This window comes from Ptychodera flava, chromosome 10 (genome assembly GCF_041260155.1).
Source record: "Ptychodera flava strain L36383 chromosome 10, AS_Pfla_20210202, whole genome shotgun sequence".
Taxonomy (NCBI): domain Eukaryota; kingdom Metazoa; phylum Hemichordata; class Enteropneusta; family Ptychoderidae; genus Ptychodera; species Ptychodera flava.
In genome coordinates, this window is record NC_091937.1 from 26,623,805 (window position 1) to 26,643,018 (window position 19,214).

General features: G+C 37.2%; 1 protein-coding gene across 2 annotated transcripts in view; it reads left to right on the plus strand.

Annotated features, from left to right (window-relative positions):
* Positions 1–18,335, plus strand: part of LOC139142364 (neuroendocrine convertase 2-like) — a 34,098-nt gene extending 15,763 nt beyond the window's left edge. For both annotated transcript variants that reach the window (XM_070712283.1, XM_070712284.1), the window contains exons 3-13: positions 1,019–1,123; positions 1,918–2,196; positions 2,751–2,859; positions 5,032–5,069; positions 5,482–5,603; positions 7,949–8,037; positions 8,948–9,120; positions 9,957–10,199; positions 10,554–10,654; positions 11,745–11,966; positions 13,431–18,335. In XM_070712283.1, coding sequence (XP_070568384.1) covers positions 1,019–1,123; positions 1,918–2,196; positions 2,751–2,859; positions 5,032–5,069; positions 5,482–5,603; positions 7,949–8,037; positions 8,948–9,120; positions 9,957–10,199; positions 10,554–10,654; positions 11,745–11,966; positions 13,431–14,508 — 2,559 coding nt within the window. In that variant the 3' untranslated portion in view covers positions 14,509–18,335. The remainder of the gene's footprint in view (positions 1–1,018; positions 1,124–1,917; positions 2,197–2,750; positions 2,860–5,031; positions 5,070–5,481; positions 5,604–7,948; positions 8,038–8,947; positions 9,121–9,956; positions 10,200–10,553; positions 10,655–11,744; positions 11,967–13,430) is intronic.
* The last annotated feature ends 879 nt before the right edge of the window (positions 18,336–19,214 follow it).

Below are 19,214 nucleotides of genomic sequence, written 5' to 3' on the forward strand. Positions count from 1 at the left end.
GTGTGTGACAATTAATAGTTATTTTAAAACTGACAAAAACTGAAAATTCTTGTGAAAAGTTATGAACATTATATTTAAACCCTGTCACCCATTTCCTGGTGTCGAGGTCCAACTTAGCCATAGAAAACAATGGGGTAGGATTAAACCATTATGGTGAAAGGGTTGAATGTGCATACGAGCACAGTTTTGATGACAGAGATTTTTCTCAGTTATACGAAAGAAAAAAAATGTTAAAAAAAAATTCAAAAATTGAAAAGTATTTAATTTATTCAGAGATACGTCTCCTACAGCAAACAATATTTAAAAAAAATAAAGGAGTGACTCTGGATCAGAGATCTGGTCTCATTGCTTCCTGCCGTTTGTAAATAGATGGCATGATTCATGGCTTTTTATCGATGCTACATGAAAATTGTTGAGTTTGTAGTTGTCAACAGTTTGTACAGATTTGAGACAAATACGCTGAGACATCAGTAAAATGTACCCATGTTCAAAACAGTGAGGTTAACATTCATTTCAAAAATGAGCTTTGAAGTAAAAAAAAATACAACTCTTTGGAAATCAGAGAAATTCAAAGAAAAAACAGCGTATCATTTTAACTTTGAAAACATTCAGTGTACAGTTTTTCAATGAATTAATAAGTGGTGCTTGCTATTAATGTCAATAAAAGCATATCAAAGAGCAAACAAAATACTATTTTTTGTCAATATGTAGTAATCCACCTTGTCCTTAGTGATATCATGGTCTGTGGTTGGCTGTAGCAACAAGTTTTTTGGCAGTGACACATATGCCACAGTCTGCTTTGTTGTCATAGTGATGAATTTCAAGTATTTACATTATTTGTACTCTGTATAATTGGTTGTGTCAAGAAAGATAGATTGCCAAATGTACTAGTGGCGATATGCTCTTCTAAGTTCTAACATCTGTGATTCAAAAGAATGTACTTTTAGGGGTTCATTAAACTTACATGTAAGTAGAAGTTGAGAACATTTCCTGACTATTGACTGAATCTCTCATGCAGGTTGGTAATCATGACAGAAAATATCATTTTCTGCACGCTGGTGAATCCAGAAGATCCAAACGTACAGCTGACGATTTGACTGAATTGTTAGAGTCCCATCCTATGGTAAGCTCTCACCCTGTTATTTTGCCCCTCTTGCACCCATTACTCAATGTACTGACCCAACTTTGCTATAGTAAACAAAGGGATTGGGTCAAACCATGGGTATGAAAGGGTTGGTTTGATTCCTCATTGTAATCTGAGTAAATATTCAAGTGTTTTCGTCAATCCCACTCTCTTCCAGTGATTTGCAGACGTCATTGAAAATCTGAATAGCTTTAAACACTGGTACTACCAGTACTTCAATCTAAACATTCCATTTGCCCTTTTGTTAGTTGTTTTGAAGTTGAATTTCTCAAATCTTTGGAGATATTGTAAGTGTAATAAAACTCAATTGGCCAAATACAGGACGAACATTACCAGCAAGATTTAATTTCTTTAATAATCAAAGTATTATTTCATACATTTCTGAAAAAGACAGTTACATTTATTTGGCCTTAATCACTGATAAAACTTGCACAATGTTACTTATTTCTCCAAAGATTCTAACGAGATGAAAAGCTTATGCCTTCACAGAAACAATGTCTTGCTTAACCCTTTGAACGCCAAAGTCAATTTTTCGTCGCCTTTTTAGAATATACCCAAGTCAAATTTTTTCAGATTTTTTTTTTGATAAAGAAGTGTAGTTAATGAAATGTGATGTCCATTTTGTCAAAAATTATCAAAAACATTAGAGAAAAATTCATAAAAATTAGTAAAATGTTGCACTAAAATTTTGGCGGGAAAAATTACAGCTCTCGAAAGGTTAATGAAGTAGTCTGACATGAAATGTACTCACTTGGTTTTCTCATATACAACAGGTTGTATCAGCTGTACAACAAGAACTGAAAGTCCGAGTCAAAAGATCCAACAAGGAACTAGAACAGATGATCCTGGATCGAATGCGCAAAATTGAAATCATCCGGAAGAAACTGGAAGCCGCTGAAGTGGAAGATTTGACAGAGGATACTGCGGACGGAACGCCCGGCAAAACACAGAAAACTGTTATCCCTCATGTTGATGTTCTTTCCCCGGATTTCACTGGTGATGATTTCAATATGCCGTTTAATGATCCATTGTACCCTAAACAGTGGTATCTGGTGAGTGTTTCAGGTTGTAAACCATTCACTCATTGTTGGGTTTACTTGCATTTTGATTGGTTCAGTTGGATTTACTTTCATTTTGATTGGTTCAGCTGGGTTTACTTGTATTTTGATTGTTTCAGTTTGATGTACTTGCATTTTGATTGTTTCAGACAAAACTAAAACACTTTGGTAAGGAGAACTAAGTATATAATTGAGGACATTTGATTCAAATTTTGTCACAATGTTTTCAGGAAAGGTAAAGTTTTGGCATTTATGTCAAACCAAAGCAAAACAAAATGAAATACTAAACTGAAATGAGATTTCAAGAAAGCTAAAATGGTCAGTAAAAGCGATATGTTTGTTGTTTCAATTTTGTATATTGATTCAGTTAAAAAAGTGACACATTTTTTTCTTCAATGAAACAGCAAATTAGGCTCATCGTTATTGACCAATTTTCAGTCACCAAAATGCAAAATTTGGGGTTTTTATAATCCTCGATATCCATCCCACAAAACAAGTGACCAAATCACCTCTGAAAATGTGACATTGAATTTGATTCTGTTTCACAGCACAGTACAGGGCAAGGAGGTGCTGCAGCCGGAATGGACTTGAACCTGGTGCCTGCATGGAAACTTGGTTATACTGGAAAAGGGGTCAAAGTCACAATCGTAGATGATGGTAAGATGTGAATCTACTGCCTCTTTGTAGTCTCTGCAAAATGCTCACGACTGAACTAAAACAATTGATCCTCAACTGTTCCAACAATACTTGATTGTAAAGTTTGCTTGCAGCATCTGAAAAATTGTCTGTGTTTGTTATACCTCTTTCATATTTCTGTTTATTCTGATAAAGTAAACACTTTGTCGCCTTTGTTTCCCTGTACAGTTGCATTGTAATCAAAGGCAAAATACAGAAATCTTAGTTCTGCTGACAAAGTAGTTGAACACTATACATCTCAGTAAGATGTGTCAAGTTAATTTAAGTGTGTGTAAAACCTGCCACTGCAAATTTGTTTCATAATCCAACTCCATATAAAAAAATTGTATTGTTTTGAACAAGAAAAAAGTTGAAAATCATATCGGATATGCAAAATAATATGTGAGTGGAGGGTTGGGGGATAAAATAGCAAATGGCTAATTAATCAAGATATCCACATAAATTTCAAACTACACTATTGTGTCCTAACATGGGGGAGTTCACCATGTGTCAGTCACATGACAGTCATGTGATTAGGTGCCTTCAAGTTTCCAATATGATAGATAAGCATTTGGGAGATATACCTAAATAAGTGGTGTACATGTATATGTCAACAGCAGGCAGTGTATGTAAATCTGTTCACTACCGCCATATTTACATATTATGTATGATTATTTGTTGAATGCACAGAAAGGATTTTGTGTCATACATGTAAGTAAGTACATAATGAATATCTTGAAGGATATATCTTCATAGTAGTGTTTTTGTTTTGTTTTCCATATGCTCAAAGTATTAATTAATCTATCTTTGTTTTACAGATTATTTTTCATTTTTTTGTGGTATGTTTATAGTCTAACAAATAGTAGATGCTTGCTACTGTATTTTTTGTTCTACGTGAAAAGTTGTATGCTTGTACACACTGAATGAAACTATTTGTGTCAGTCACTAATATTTAATTAAGGATAACTTCCTGTGAAACCAAACATAAAATCCTACGGCCAGTCTTTGAAGTAAAAAAACAAATCAGTGTCTAGTGTTTGGGCGTTGATTAGTTAAAAGTGAGTGGAGAAATGTGTCTTCTTGACAATGCGTAGTTGAAACTGATATTAAAATTTCAGCTACAAACACCTGAGCTCAAATTTTGTAATCATTTATTTAAAAAATGCAATCTGCATATTTTAATTGTTTGTTTGTTTGGCTGTAACTATTAAGTGCATGTTTTGTTTACATTGTACATCTTCATCTCTATGGTAACCCGTCACTTGGTTTGTTGGTCTTTATTTTGATAAATGTCTCATCCGTCTATAATAATATTGCAAGGAGACAATTTCCCCAACTGGGTGTCATCTTTATGCATGATCACATATATTGACAATTACCCAAACATGACTTTCAGGTGATAAAAAGTGTTGTGAAACAGTGTTGTATACGCAGTAGTTTTTGCGATAATTCGTGTTCAACGTTATGGGAGCTGTGTAATGTCCTTGTGTTTTCTGGTATGATTCAAAATGATACTCGCATTATCGAGACTACTTCACAACACCATTGAGCATATGTTCTACTTTGATAACGTCCTTTCGCCCATTAAACTTCCAATTTTTGTGCAATTAGTGTGTGAAAAACACTGTTGCAGACGTGCCATGTCAATTTAATTAAGGTTATAATCAATGGAAACGTATGCATGACTCGTTTTTGGTAACGATGGTTAACCATACTGGGCAGTACTAAATCACCATTAATGCATATTTACTGATAATTAGTGTTTTCCTTTGTCAGTTCAATTCTAACACCATCAGGTCATTTCAGCAATTAGACAGCATACAATAATAGGTCTCACCTTACCAATTGGAAAGAATCAAGTTACTGCTATTCGGCTAGTTTCAGAGTCATGCTGATTGCTGTGTTCGATCCCAAATTTAACAGCCCACTGATAGCAGGAGTGGCTTTAAATATTTCATAATAAAAAGCATCAACATTTATAAATTTAGTAGAATTGATATTTTTAGGAATATTACATGTTTGTCAGGCAATGTTTGAAATAGTTTGACAATAATTGAAAATATCATTATAGCCATAAATTAGAAACTCTTTGAGGGTCAATTATGTTATTATTGAACTCAAAACTAAGATGATATATTTTTTATTTTTCCCTAGGTGTTGATGGCACCCATCCTGATCTTGATGATAATTTTGTGAGTGGACATGCCAATTCATATATTTTGTGTTACAGCATTACATTTTCATTTAAGTTCATAAATGCTTGAGATCTTTTTATTTGAATTTTTCGTTCTTGATATCTGAGACTTACATTGAGTAATCTTTCAGAGGGAAATTCAATGTAGTGATGATGCCACTATACATGTTATCCACTGAATCGGTGATAATGCAATAACAAAACTTATCGGCTGACACCATTTCAAGAAATAATTGCTAAAAAAAGTACAGGACCATTAACCTTATCAGATCGGCATATATGGATTATCGGTCTTAATGACCCCCTTAGGTTACTGATGATTAATGAGAATCTTTTGTCCATGTTCACTAATCTTGCCAGCTGGACTGATCCATTTTATCTTGAAATCCCCTTTTCTTCGTCCACTATAGGATCTGAAGGCCAGCTTTGATTTCAACAATATCACTGATCCATACAGTACTAGTCCGACCCAGGAGAACGGAGATCTGGATCCCCATCCAGATGATAACCCAGTGCTCATGGGAGAAAATGAGTAAGTTTCCTTAATGAATGTCGTAATGGATCAAATCCACTTGTTGACTTTGCCACATAAAATCAAGTTTGTCGTATAGACTTGACTATGTGTTAATGTGACAAGTTATGTACGCTGTTTTCAATCATGAAGTTTTAAAAGGTGCCCTTTGAATTCCTTAAAGAAAAAAGAAAAGTAACTCCTTTACACTATGGCAAAAACATTAGCTACCTTTGATTTCAGAAAAATAGTCATTTTGTTTATACTACACAATTGGCATGAATGGTACTTTTTGCTGAGTACAAGCCTTCCTCCTGTTGGCTTTGAAATTCTAGCAGTGAGTGTGTCAAAATTAGAGCGTGTATGAAAATCTGGGATCTGTATGAATAAAAGGCTTACTGTAGCTGCTCTTGTTTTGCATTGTACATGTACCCTTACATCTGTACATACCAAAGCAGATGGATGTATTCAGCTCTCTGATGGTGCTGTCCGGACAGGACTGCTTGCTGTTTTCATGTGTACAACATCTCAACAATCTTGACAGGGATCTTATTTCAAATGAACTGTATGCATTGAGATAATGTAGATGATGTCCAGCCTATACTCTTCAAACCTCAGCAAGAAATACAGTCAAACCTGTCTTAATGGTAACTCTTACAGAGCGGTCATCTCTTTATAGTGGTCACCCTGTGGTAGTCCTGTAACATTGAACATGTTAAAGGCCCTCCACAGAACCACTACCTGTCTGGTGTGGTCAGTGGCCACATGTAATTGCTCCAATTTGGTACAAAACCTGTTTGTAATGGTCAGCATATCGGACTCTGAATGACCTCTGTCAACAAATTCTCAGAATGAAAGCAAGAAATGATTGTATTTTTTTTTACCTATTTTTATACCTGCATCACTAGTGTTTCAGAAATTTAAAGCGAGTTTTATGATTTTCAGAGATTTATGATATTGAATGTTATTATTAGTCCCCACGGACACCGTCCGGGGGGACTTATAGGTTTGGTCATGTCCGGCGTGCGTCCGTCCGTGCGTGCGTCCGTGCGTCCGTCCGTTCACGCAGATATCTTAGAGATGCCTGGAGCGATTTCATTCAAACTTGGTACAAGGATTACTTCATATGTCATACAGATGCACATCAATTTGTTTTGTGATGCGATCCAATATGGCCGCCAGGCGGCCATTTTGTTACGATTTTTTCATGTACAGAGCCATAACTCAGGCATGTTCCAACCGATTTTATTCAAAGTTGGTACAAGGACATTGACCAATGTCATAGATATGTAAGTCAATTTTTTTTGTGATACGATCCAATATGGCCGCCAGGCGGCCATTTTATTACGATTTTTTCATGTACAGAGCCATTACTCAGGCATGTTCCAACCGATTTTATTCAAAGTTGGTACAAGGACATTGACCAATGTCATAGATATGCACGTCAATTTGTTTTGTGATACGATCCAATATGGCCGCCAGGCGGCCATTTTATTACAATTTAGAGCCATTACTCAGGCACGTTTCAACCGATTTTATTCAAAGTTGGTACAAGGTTATTGACAAATGTCATAGCTGTGCACGTCAATTTGTTTTGTGATACAATCCAAAATGGCCGCTCTGCGGCCATTTTATTACGATTTTTTCATGTACAGAGCCATAACTCAGGCATATCTCAACCAATTTTATTCAAAGTTGGTACAAGGACATTGACCTATGTCATACATATGCACGTCAATCTGTTTTGTGATACGATCCAATATGGCCGCCAGGAGGCCATTTTATTACGATTTTTTCATGTACAGAGCCATTTCTCAGGCATATCCGCATGTTTCAACCGATTTTATTTAAAGTTGGTACAAGGACATCGACCAATGTCATAGCTATGCACATCAATTTGTTTTGTGATGCGATCCAATATGGCCACTGTGCGACCATTTTATTACGATGTTTTCATGTCCTAAACCATAACTCAGACATGTATCAAGCGAATTCATTCAAAAGTATTTTTATCACAGACCTAATGAAGAGGACTCTATCCTCTCTGAGGACCTGTAATCAAAATACCCATTAACAAGGGGGGACTGTGGTCATCAACGATGACTTTTACTGTTATCTTTCCCAAATTTCACCACTCGGTACACCATCGGCATCCAAAGTAATGCCACACCAACCCTCTATAGAAATGCAACCTCCATACAGTGGTCCCTTTTCCATGGTCCCTTGTGTGACCACTGTACACAGGTTGACTGTATATATATTACTTTTTAAAAACAAATTTGAGCCATAAGATGGCACAAAGGTATACTAACAGAGGATAGCGCCATCTAGTGTTAGCTGACATTCTTGTGTGTTACTGTTTCTAGCCATGGTACTAAGTGTGCAGGGGAGGTAGCGGCAGAAGCCAACAATGAAATCTGTGGTGTTGGCGTAGCCTACGGTGTCAGCTTGGGAGGTCAGTACACAGACATTACTTTTCATCCATTCATATTATCTAGATTTACTTTTTCTCTTGTGTTACTCATTCTTGAGAATGATCCAGTGAAACTAGGAATGTTATCACTTTTAAATGATGTGCATGATATTTCTTTCTATCTTCAGATGGTGTATGCCTAGGGATATTGCTATTATCATCTTTCTGTGGGCTGCCAAGTAGACAGTTTAGGCTCTGAACACGATTATTTTCAAAACAAATCAATCAGTTATCAATACGGGATAACAAAATCAAAGAGTACATGTCAGTGAAAACGGCGCTGGAGATATTTTCTGTTACTGTAGAGCAACAGAGTACGACACGCTTTTCATACTTTAACTAAGTGAGTCTAGGTATGGATATGATTTGAATGTCCCCAGAAAAGGGTATTACCATATTACCATCCAAGTGTCTTTCTGTATCTTTTAGCAGGGTCCCCTTGGTCATGTGAATATTTCAATAATTTTTGTCACAAATTTGAACACTGTGTTTGTTGACGCATAAACAGAGTACGTTGGTAGACCTTGAAAAGGCAAGCAGACTGCTGATGTCTGATTTAACCCTTTCACCACCATGGTTCCACCCCAACCCATTGTTATCAAGGGTGATCATGGACCTACCGTATTTAAACGGATCAGGGTGAACAGCTTGGAAAACAAACCTAGATTTTTGTAAATATACATATGTAATCCCTGTAAATGTGTAATTATTGTCAAATATAACTTTGAATTTAAGTAACAGCACTTTTATTTGATAAATATTATGAGTTCTCTGTCTTTTGGATTTATGTATCCAACAACTTCTGGATGGACCAATCACAGCTGCTCTTGAATCTTCAGCCGTGAGCTTTAATTTGATAAATGTTATTGGTTTCTCTGTCCTTGCGATTTAGGTATCCGACTTCTGGACGGACCAATCACAGATGCTCTTGAATCGTCAGCCCTGAGCTACAACTACCAGTATGTGGACATCTATAACTGTTGCTGGGGCCCGCAAGACGATGGCGAAACATTTGAAGGACCCAGTGAAATGACAGCAGAGACTCTGAAGGATGGCGCTATGAAGGTAGGTTTTGTGCAGACATCTCATCATTCAGATGTATTTGCATTATAATATGTACATAAATGGATAATAAATAATAATAACAGGGTCTGTACATTTCTGGAATATCCTGGAAGAGTCATTGAAAATGAAACTGAACCCTGGAAAGGCCTGGAAAATTGATAATCCGCCCACAATTTTCAAAGTGACAAGATACTTTGATATCATGAAAATACTACGTTGTTAAAATTATATATTGTAAAATGGATATTGTGAAAATGATATTTTGGACCTAAAAGTTCATGGCTAATTGCTGAAATTTCTTGAATTTTAAGTAACTTTGAGTGTAATGCTTTCTTGTAAATAAAGGTCTACATCACACTTTTTAAGTAAGTATTAAATAGAAAGAAGGTAAGATTTTCTCATGTAACAAGACAAACCGATGATTAATAAGCACAACCATGCATTTCTTAGCTTATGTAACGTGTAAATGTTGCTCGCTAAGGTAGCATGTGCCTTGAAAGTGAAAGACTGAAACTTTTGCTTGAACTTTCCTCAAAATAACTTTTAATTATTCTGTCACAAAATAAACAATAAGAATCAGGGCTCATCATGCAAAGTTTTGCACTAAAGATACAAATTATGTAATATTTACCGATATTTGAAATTCAAAATGACTGCCGTCCCTCTGTTAACTCCAGGGGGAAAATTTAATTTTTCGATTTTCAAAAAACTATATCCAATTCTCAATTCAAGAGCTGTAATCTTTAAGCGGTACATCAGAAAAGAACTGGAAAATTTTGAGTCTCAATATCTGTTGCCTGTTCTCTGTATAACTATTAATTCATAATTTTTTACAGGGTCGTGGTGGACTAGGTAGTATCTTTGTCTGGGCATCTGGCAATGGTGGTTTGACAGATGACGACTGTGCTGCTGATGGCTACGTCAGCAGTATCTACACCATTGCTATCGGTGCCATCACTGGCCAGGGACATAGTGCTTTCTTCATAGAGTCTTGCTCCCCAGTCATGGCTGTCACTTTAGTAGGCTCTACCCACAATCCACCTGAAGGAGCCCTGACCATGTCAGCTGAGAACTGGGTGGTAAGTTCAAAGTTCATGTATGTACTTATTAAGTTGCTTTACTCCCACTGTTTATTCCAATATTAATATTATGCATGCTTTGCTAAAGTTCATAAGGTATTATGGCAAAGCAAACAAAGTTAAAAAATGTTTTGAAAATTCCTTGTTTGCAACTGGTAGGATCAATTACTACTTCCTACAAAAGTCCACTGTACATGATACTGTCAAACTATATATTGAACTTGTCAAAATGCTTGTGAATATATCATAACGGTGTATATTTACGCAGTAGTTAAAATGACTGGTTTTCTCTTTAAAATTTTAATGTTATTCTGGCCAATCTGATACACTTTATTTTATTGTTAAATGTACAAGGTAACCACAGACCTGAATCATGAATGCACAGAGCATTTCACAGGAACTTCCAGTGCAGCGCCATTTGCATCCGGATCTTTTGCCGTCGTCCTGGAAGCAAAGTAAGAATAAATCTTCCAAACTTGTTATTTTCTAAATTTTCTTTTCTCCTACATACCGAGCTAAAAATTAAAAAGGTATCGTTGTTCATTAGTTATTTTTGGTCATCATGGTGTCAGCGACAGTTTAATCTGGAGGTGTCGAGATAGGTGTGCCTTCCCAGACTGAAATATCCGCATCAATCAGTCATCTCTCTGTCTGACATTCTGTCAAAACTCTTTGAATTAGCTGCAGGCTTTTTTTTGGCATTTTCGGATTTGCATAGCAATCAGCAGGTCTTTAAGTTAGCGCAAAAGATATCCGAACCATAATACAGGGAAAAGTTTAACCCTTTCACCACCATGGTTTAGCCCAAACCCATTGTCATCAATGGTAATTGTGGACCTGTCTACTGGGAATTAGGGGTGAATGGGTTAAAGGTGTACAGTCACCTGTAATCTAAATATGCCCGTATATGGTCAAAGGAGCGTTCCTTGGTATTCAAAATGCCCATGTGAGAGCGCTGTTTTTTAAAACATGGCCACACGCTTAAAATCTGTGATTGGTTAGATTTTCTCTTTCCATGGTAACTGGTGGCAAAATTGGAACAGGTGACAGTATACCTTAAATGAGCAGCATCTTGATTCAACAAATTGACAGACTTAGCTAAATGTGCTAAAAATGGATGCTAGCCAAAAAGACATGATTTACAGCATTGGAACGTCATTTGCCATACATGTCTTTGTCAAAGATTTCCAAGGTCCACAGCAAAGTATTAAAACAACCGTTTATGACCTGATGACTAAATGTTTTCATATCACCATCAGTAGTATTGTACCATTAGTGATCCTCAAATGAAAATTTTGGATCATCTTGGGAGTTGATAAAGTCAGAAATTTTTTTTTACATTTCAGTGTTTGGTATTTTTGTGCATATAATACTGAGGTTTTGCATAATGTGCTTTGAGAAATCATGAACAGATGATTTTTGATCAGATGTAAATATTCTATATTTCTAATGAAGAGGAAAAAATTTTATGTAGCTTCCAAATATTTGTGAATGCCTCCATTGTGAATAGCTTTTACGTAATCACCTCGAAATTTGTTTCCACAGTCCCAACTTGACATGGCGGGATCTTCAACACATCGTCACCCGTGGCTGTAACATCCCTAACCCGACCCAAGAAGGCTGGTACATCAACGGGGCTGGCTTTCACCTGAATCACAAATTTGGCTTTGGATTGTTGGACGTCAGCAAGATGGTTGAGCTGGCCCTCACATGGGAAAAGGTCGGTCCCCAGCTAACCTGTGAAGCTCCCAGGAAGAAATTTAACATGTAAGTATTACAGCTGTTGTGTTAAAGCCAATGCTTTGTTTAACCTGTTCACCCCCAATTCCCTGTAAATAGGTCCACACTCACCATTGATAACAGTGGGTTTGGGCCAAACCATAGTGGTGAAAAGGTTAAGTGTTGCAAGACTACTGTCGATAGTGTTGGAAGTTGTTTGGAAATTTTGGGTAATTTTGCCGATTCTTGCTATAGTTTCCTCTTGATACAGTTTAAACCTGTCACCCCCATTTCCCTGTATAGAGGTCCAGATTTACCATGGAAAACAATGGGTTTGGACCAAACCACGGTGGTGAATGGGTTAAAGAAATATTTCCTCTCTCAAGAGGCAGCTGAAGTAACTTTAATAGTTGAAACATGATATTGAAAGCATTGGAAATATCTACCTACCTAAAACAATTCCTGGTCACACCGCCAAAACACCATGGACGTAAAGGCTTTCTTCTGCAGTCTTGACATTACAACTTTATAACTTTGTAGCATACACCTTTGCCAGGCTGTATCTGCTGTCTTAGTCTATTGTACCTCCACCAGAAGTCTACCCATAGTTGTTGTCTGTGTGAAGTAGATGAATATATATGCACACAGCAGAAATTTTTGTTTAACTTAATTGCCAACAGGTAGTACTTTACCAAAGATTGTCATTGGGAAGTTTTTAAATTACATAAATGAGCGGGCATGAAGATGTGTCCAACATCAGTGTTCTAAGGGATATATCTGATTTCACGCTCCCATTATTACACAGTGTACGTGTCATGTTTTAACAAAGATTGTAATGGGAAGTTTTTATTTTAATTACATAAATCAGTTGTAATGAAGGCTGTGTCTACCATAGTGTTCAACAGATATCTGATCTCACTCTTCCATTAAGGTAGAACGTGCCTTGGGGACAGATATTCAGACTCTCAAACCATTCCAATTCTTTTCTGATGTACCACTTGTGGGGGCTCATTTTGAACCCTCTGGAGAAAGGAAAACTTTCACCGTCATAGTTTTTTTTGAAAATCAAAAATTTTGTTTTTCACCATAGAGTTAACACAGGGATGGCGGCCATTTTGAATTCTAAATTTCGGTAAATGTTGGGGAATTTGTTTCTCTAGTACCAAAATTTGTACAGTGACCCCCGATTTTTATTCTTGATTTTGAAAGAAAATGGTTGAAAGATTCTCGAGGAAAGTTTGAGCCAAAGTTTTAAGTCTTTCACTTTCGAGGCACATACTACCTTAAGCACACGGTGTATCATATTTCAATGAAAAGAAGTTAAAAGAGTCAAAGGCACACAAAAGACAAGCTAACTACAGGAGGAATTGGCCAATGACCAAGGCTCTTTAACGTTACTTAAGGCATCTTTTTGGCAGAAAGTGTTGCCATTACTGGCATTGTCTTTTAATCTTTCTTACATTTGATTTTTGGTAATAAAATATTTCTTTTTTTCCTACCATATCATTTCAGTGAGGTGGCCAGGGGTGATTCTACAAATATCACAATGCAGGTAGACGCCTGCTCTGTGGTCTACCTTGAACACACGCAAGCTCACATCAGTTTTGAATCACCGCGTCGTGGCGACATCAGCTTGTTTCTCTACTCGCCGAGTGGAACGATATCCTCGTTATTGTCCACCCGTAAGTGGGATGAGGACGACAAAGGGGTTACAGACTGGCCCTTCATGACTGTTCACAACTGGGGAGAGAATCCCATCGGAGAGTGGACTTTGGAAGTCCGATATGTTCCGGATCCCGAGATCCAAATGTACATGCCGCCTATCAAGCCGGAAACAATGCCGAGAGGTCAAAAGCAACCGAAAGCCAAGTTGACCGAATGGGGCCTGACCTTCTACGGAACCAAAGATCCAGTGAGGCCAGAATCTGATGCTGATGCCGGGGGCAAATCTGGTGAGAAGTCAGACGAAGACAGCAAGCAGACAAGTACGCCTCTGGACAACACGGCAGTTCACCCGGAAGACGCAGAGAAAGGTGATCCTGACACGATCGCGAATATCTACAATGGTGAACAGGCATCTAACGAAGAGATCGTCATTGAATTGCAAAACCTGGCAGCTGGTGTCAACTTGCCGCCAAACATGGACAATAACATAGTGGGGGATGAGATCAACACAGACGAAGGCTTCAATGGTGTTGTTATTGATGCTGACGGCAACGAAATCCCGTACAACGACGACGTGGGCCCCGATTCGAGACTCAACAACCATGATTTCTACAAAGGGGACCCTGACCCTCTCTTTAACGAAGCACTGGACCCAAAACTACGGGAGCTCATCATCAAAACCATCCTGGCACGGCGAAACTCTTTTGCAAGCAGAGATGAGTCCAGCAGATATTCTGTGAAAGACGGTTACTACAATCACAACACACAACCCGAAGAGTACACCAACGAAGATCAGGTAATTCGCAGAGCCAAGGAAGAAATTATGGCGTTGAAAATATTGCAACAGCGAAAAGAATTTGAAGCCAAGAAGAGACGACTTGAAAAGGAGAAACTCATCAGAGACTATCTCAATAGTAGGGATTAACCACAATATTGACAATGATATTGCAGTCATCAAAATCTTGCAAAACATTTTCGTAGTGTCTGATTCATAAAAAGTTGAAAGTTCAGGTGAAATTGTTACATAGTGAATTATTCATCAATAAGATGTCTCACAGCAACTATGGAGAGTTATTATGAGATGAAACAAACACATTTGTTGCTATGGCATCATGTTATTTGTTTGTTAATTATCCTACTCCAGTGCAAAGATGCATCACATGTGAACCGGCTCATATATTTTACGGGTGATCCAACCATGAAAACAAATCAAGAAAACTGTGCTTTATAATATCTTTCAAATTTATAGCATGAACCTTATTGTTTTGCAAGATTTTGATGGCCAATTTTCAATCTAGACACTGAAATATAAAAAAACAATCTGGTTTTGATGGTAAGTGTCACTTCCATATGCAAAGTGACATCGATCAATACAGCTTGATAGTATTCTGTTTTAACCTTAGATATACTGTCCCAGAATCTCAGAGTAGTAATATTCTGTGCCTGGAAGTGATCCACCAAACAGTACAATATCTTGTTAAGAGACAGCTGCTATGATTGGTTGGTAAAGGCAGAACTGTATGTCACTGACCAATCAAACGTCATGTTTCATATTGCAAATCAGGTACAGTTGTATCTTGTTAAGAGACAGCTGCTATGATTGGTTGGTAAACAGAACTGTGTGTCACTGACCGATCAAACATCATGTTTCGTATTGATGTATCAGCGTGCTGTGCTCATTGGATATAGCAGTTCTGTTACGGCATATTTCAACACACTGTTGCAGTACTAAAGATCTGTGAACCTAATTAGCAGGATTTACATTTCAAGCTGTTAATGTATGCTTTAATTACTGCAACAATACAGTATCTGTAATCGAAATCATGTCGTCGGGGGAAAAATATTGTTTCCACACCTCAAAGTGAAGCATTTAATACATTCATATATAAAAAATAAATTGAGACGACTGCATTTTCAACGGATGATTTTTATTAGATTTATTGGTATTATTTTGATGTGGTGGATGCTTTAAAATGCAAACTAGTCAAGATCATGACTGTAAATCTTGCACAAACAGTTTTTTTCAATCTTTTTTCTTCATCAGGAAAATTTTCTGTCTTTACAAGAACGTACAGTACAAATGATGTAGCCTTAGCTATGGACAGTGATTATTTCATCAACTCAAATGAATCGTAACATGTCTTTTTCAAACTTGGATATGATCAATCCTACTTGTATAGTTTCTATTTTTCTTTCTGGAAAGAAATAGTCTGATGCTATTTACATTTAGTTTAAAATACACTGCCTATAGTGTACTCGTGGCCTCAGTTAACCTCACCGTGGCCATATATTATATAAGTTCAACTTGTTTCTGTGTACGTATACCTCCAGTGCCAATTGCAGTATGTCTATCCTTTGATTGTGTTCATAGTGATGGTTCTTGTCATTCAGTCTGATTTTTAAACTCCTTCAAGGTAGTCATGAGCATTGTTAAGAATAAGAAATGGAGTTAAAGATTGCTTTGAGCACAGTCCCTCTATCGCATGATTGAGGGATCATGCTTTGATAATAGCTGTGCCATGTCTGAGTGGTTGCCATTAGTGATCATGCACTTTTGATTGAATGCTGCCCTCAGGTGGTGTTGTGAAGAGAATGAAAAATTGGAACGAATGTACACACAATATGGTTTGCATCTTTTCCATGTACTTGGCAGTGAATCATTTACGTCATATCAATAGAGAAATCAACCAACAGAGACATGATTATGTTCTTTTCATTTACATGCAAATTAGATGCAAATGAACTGATGTTATGCTAATTGACAATCCTTGATGCTTTGAAGCAAAAGAGACAGAAGAGATGTGTGCAAAATCACAGGGAGAGAGCAAAAAAATTTCAACCAGAGAAAAAGGGGATAGCTGAACAAAGAAATATTTCTTTTAAATATAGTTTTTAATTCAAATGATGAACGATCAATCTGAAGAGGTTTAGAAAACTTAAGTGTTATAAAAGAAATGTCTTCCTCTATTAGGGAAAATATCTGTATATAATTTGGGAAATTATAAATCTTTATAATTATCAGATGTGTGCGCATTCTGGAGGTACTTCACTTACCATCATAATCATCTTTGGAAGATAGATATTTTAAGAAACGATAATACTAGTATGCTCAAATTTCTTTTGATGTTGAGGCATCTTTTGATTTTGGGGTTCAACTGGCTGCATTTACATTTGCTAGACCAATTGTGACATATCAAATCTTCTGTAATCCTCTGCCTAAATTTCATGAAACCATGGCAACAAAGATTGTAATGCTGTCAGAATCACGCAGCAACAGCAAATTTGCATATTTCCATATATGGCAAAAGAGATGTGTCAGCCATGTTGCTTTACTCATGGGGTATATCCTTCAAGATTGCAAATGGCAGTTGTGTGAAGTACCCTGTGGAATATTGACATCACGTTCAATTTGTGAACACAGCATTGTTTGATGAGCAACTTTTTCTTTTTTCTCTCCAAGGTAGAATTATTTAATGCATTCGTTGTTTTCTCTCGTAGATGTCTTTATTTTTCTATGAACTGTATTATCTTTGAGACAGCTGTGGTTTTACAAAAGAAGAATATTAAAGGTACATGTATGGGCACATGGACATGGTGGATAAAATCCACTATTAAATGGTATTCTTACTCTTTCGCCCTAGTGGTTTTGCCCAAAGCCATCATTTTCAATAGTGAGTGTGGACCTGTTTACTGGACATTGGGGATGAACAGGATAAAGCAAGTGATGGGGCAATCCTTTATTTTCAATGGTGTTGTAGCACCAGGATACATGTACATGAAAACTGGAGTGGGAATGTTGAAACCAAGCCAGCTGTTAAGGCAGTGTATACTATGAAATTGAAAGAAGAAAACTTCTGCTCAAACTACTTGTTGGAAACTTAATAACCGTTCCTTTCTAAATCAAGAATAAAAAATCAGGGGTCACCATGCAAAATTTGATACATGTGAAACAAATTACCTAATATTAACCGACACTTAAAATTCAAAATGGCCACCATCCTTGAGGGGAAAATTAAATTTCCCATTTCACAATAATAAGCCAGTTGATTAGAATATCATAAGTGCGGTATTCCAAGGCAGTAGGACAAACTATACACTTTAGAAATTGACCTGTCTTCCATCCATTAGCTTAAAGGTAGAATGAGCCTCGGGAACAGATATTCCAAACTCAAACTTATAAAATATCCCTTCAGTCTATCACTTGTGCATGGGGACTCATTTTGAAGCCCATGGAGTAAAAGGTACACAGTCACCATAAATTTGCATATTCCACATATGGTAAAGGGGCGGGGCTTAGTGTACTACCCGGTAACACCTGTAGCTGTCGGTTCTCCATATTTGATACGTCAAAGTTCATGCAGATGACGCTACTAAGTATGCCAAGGCTGGTCGTGTGGGGGCGTCCTTTTTAAAAAGCGGCCACCTGCGCAAAACCTATGATTGGCTATTAAAAACAGGTGACCGAATACGTTTAATTAAAGTTTTAACTAGCAAGTCAGTGGAAGTTGACACTTCACGACAATTAAGCGGTTATCTGTTTGATAAACCCTGTTTTGTCAAAACCACAGCATATTTTGCTTCAGATTCAGGTACTGTATCAATGTATTTGAAAACGGGGACGCCTGTTTAGAGTTCAGGGATTTTCGAAGGAATATATGTAGAATTTGGAAGTCACATTTAACTGTACTATTGAGTGAGAACAGTGCCTTCATTTGGTTTTATGGTCTATTAAACTTCAGCAGATGGGAACAATTTCTGTCTTGTTTTTAGTTAACACCTCGTGATTCACTCAAACTTTGTGTGCATGAGAAGCAATTCAGAGATTGCTGTATGCTATACTGTACCCAGGTACACTTACATCGTGCAGAGAATGTTTATACATCGACATGCAGTCATTTCCACAAATACAGTCGTTTTTCCTCATACAACACACTGAGACCATTCTTCACATTGTGATAGCGTGCCACACAAAAAGGCATGACCTTAAAAAGTTCACCAAGGATGATTTTTACATATGTGCTAGCTTTGTGGTCACTTACCCCGGAAAAGCTATTTTCGCCATTTATAACTTACATGATTTTTACAAAAACAGATAGAAATAGTACAGGAAGTTGCCCATGTAATTTGAATCATGGGAAAAAGCGCCAAGCTTGGAGCTTGCATAATGTGATATGGAAGGCACCATTTTCCCATGGGTATGGCATTGTCCACTGACCCATGTTTAAAGCCGCACTTTTCAATCCCAGGTTCTCGCATTAGTGCAGTTCTCCTCCCAGTCAAACACTTGGCCAGTACGATGTTTGATTTCTATAACATTAATTACACAAACTGATCTCAATCTTTTGTCACATTTTGCTAATCCTGCAAACAGAGCTTATATAACCGTTTGATTGATGGTCGGTTCAAATTGCCAATGGTCATTTTATTCCCCAGCACCACACTCGAATTTCCTTAAAAAACGTCTTAGAGTCACGTTAGAATTTGAATATAACCACAGGGTTCGATCGGCAGCAGCTTCGTGCTGACCGCTTGGCAGTCTGTCAGTGTTTTAGCGGTCGGAAAAAAACTAAAAAGTGGCATTTTCTGGAGCCTGTGCCCTCATGCTGCCTGTATGGTGTCCACTTACACAAT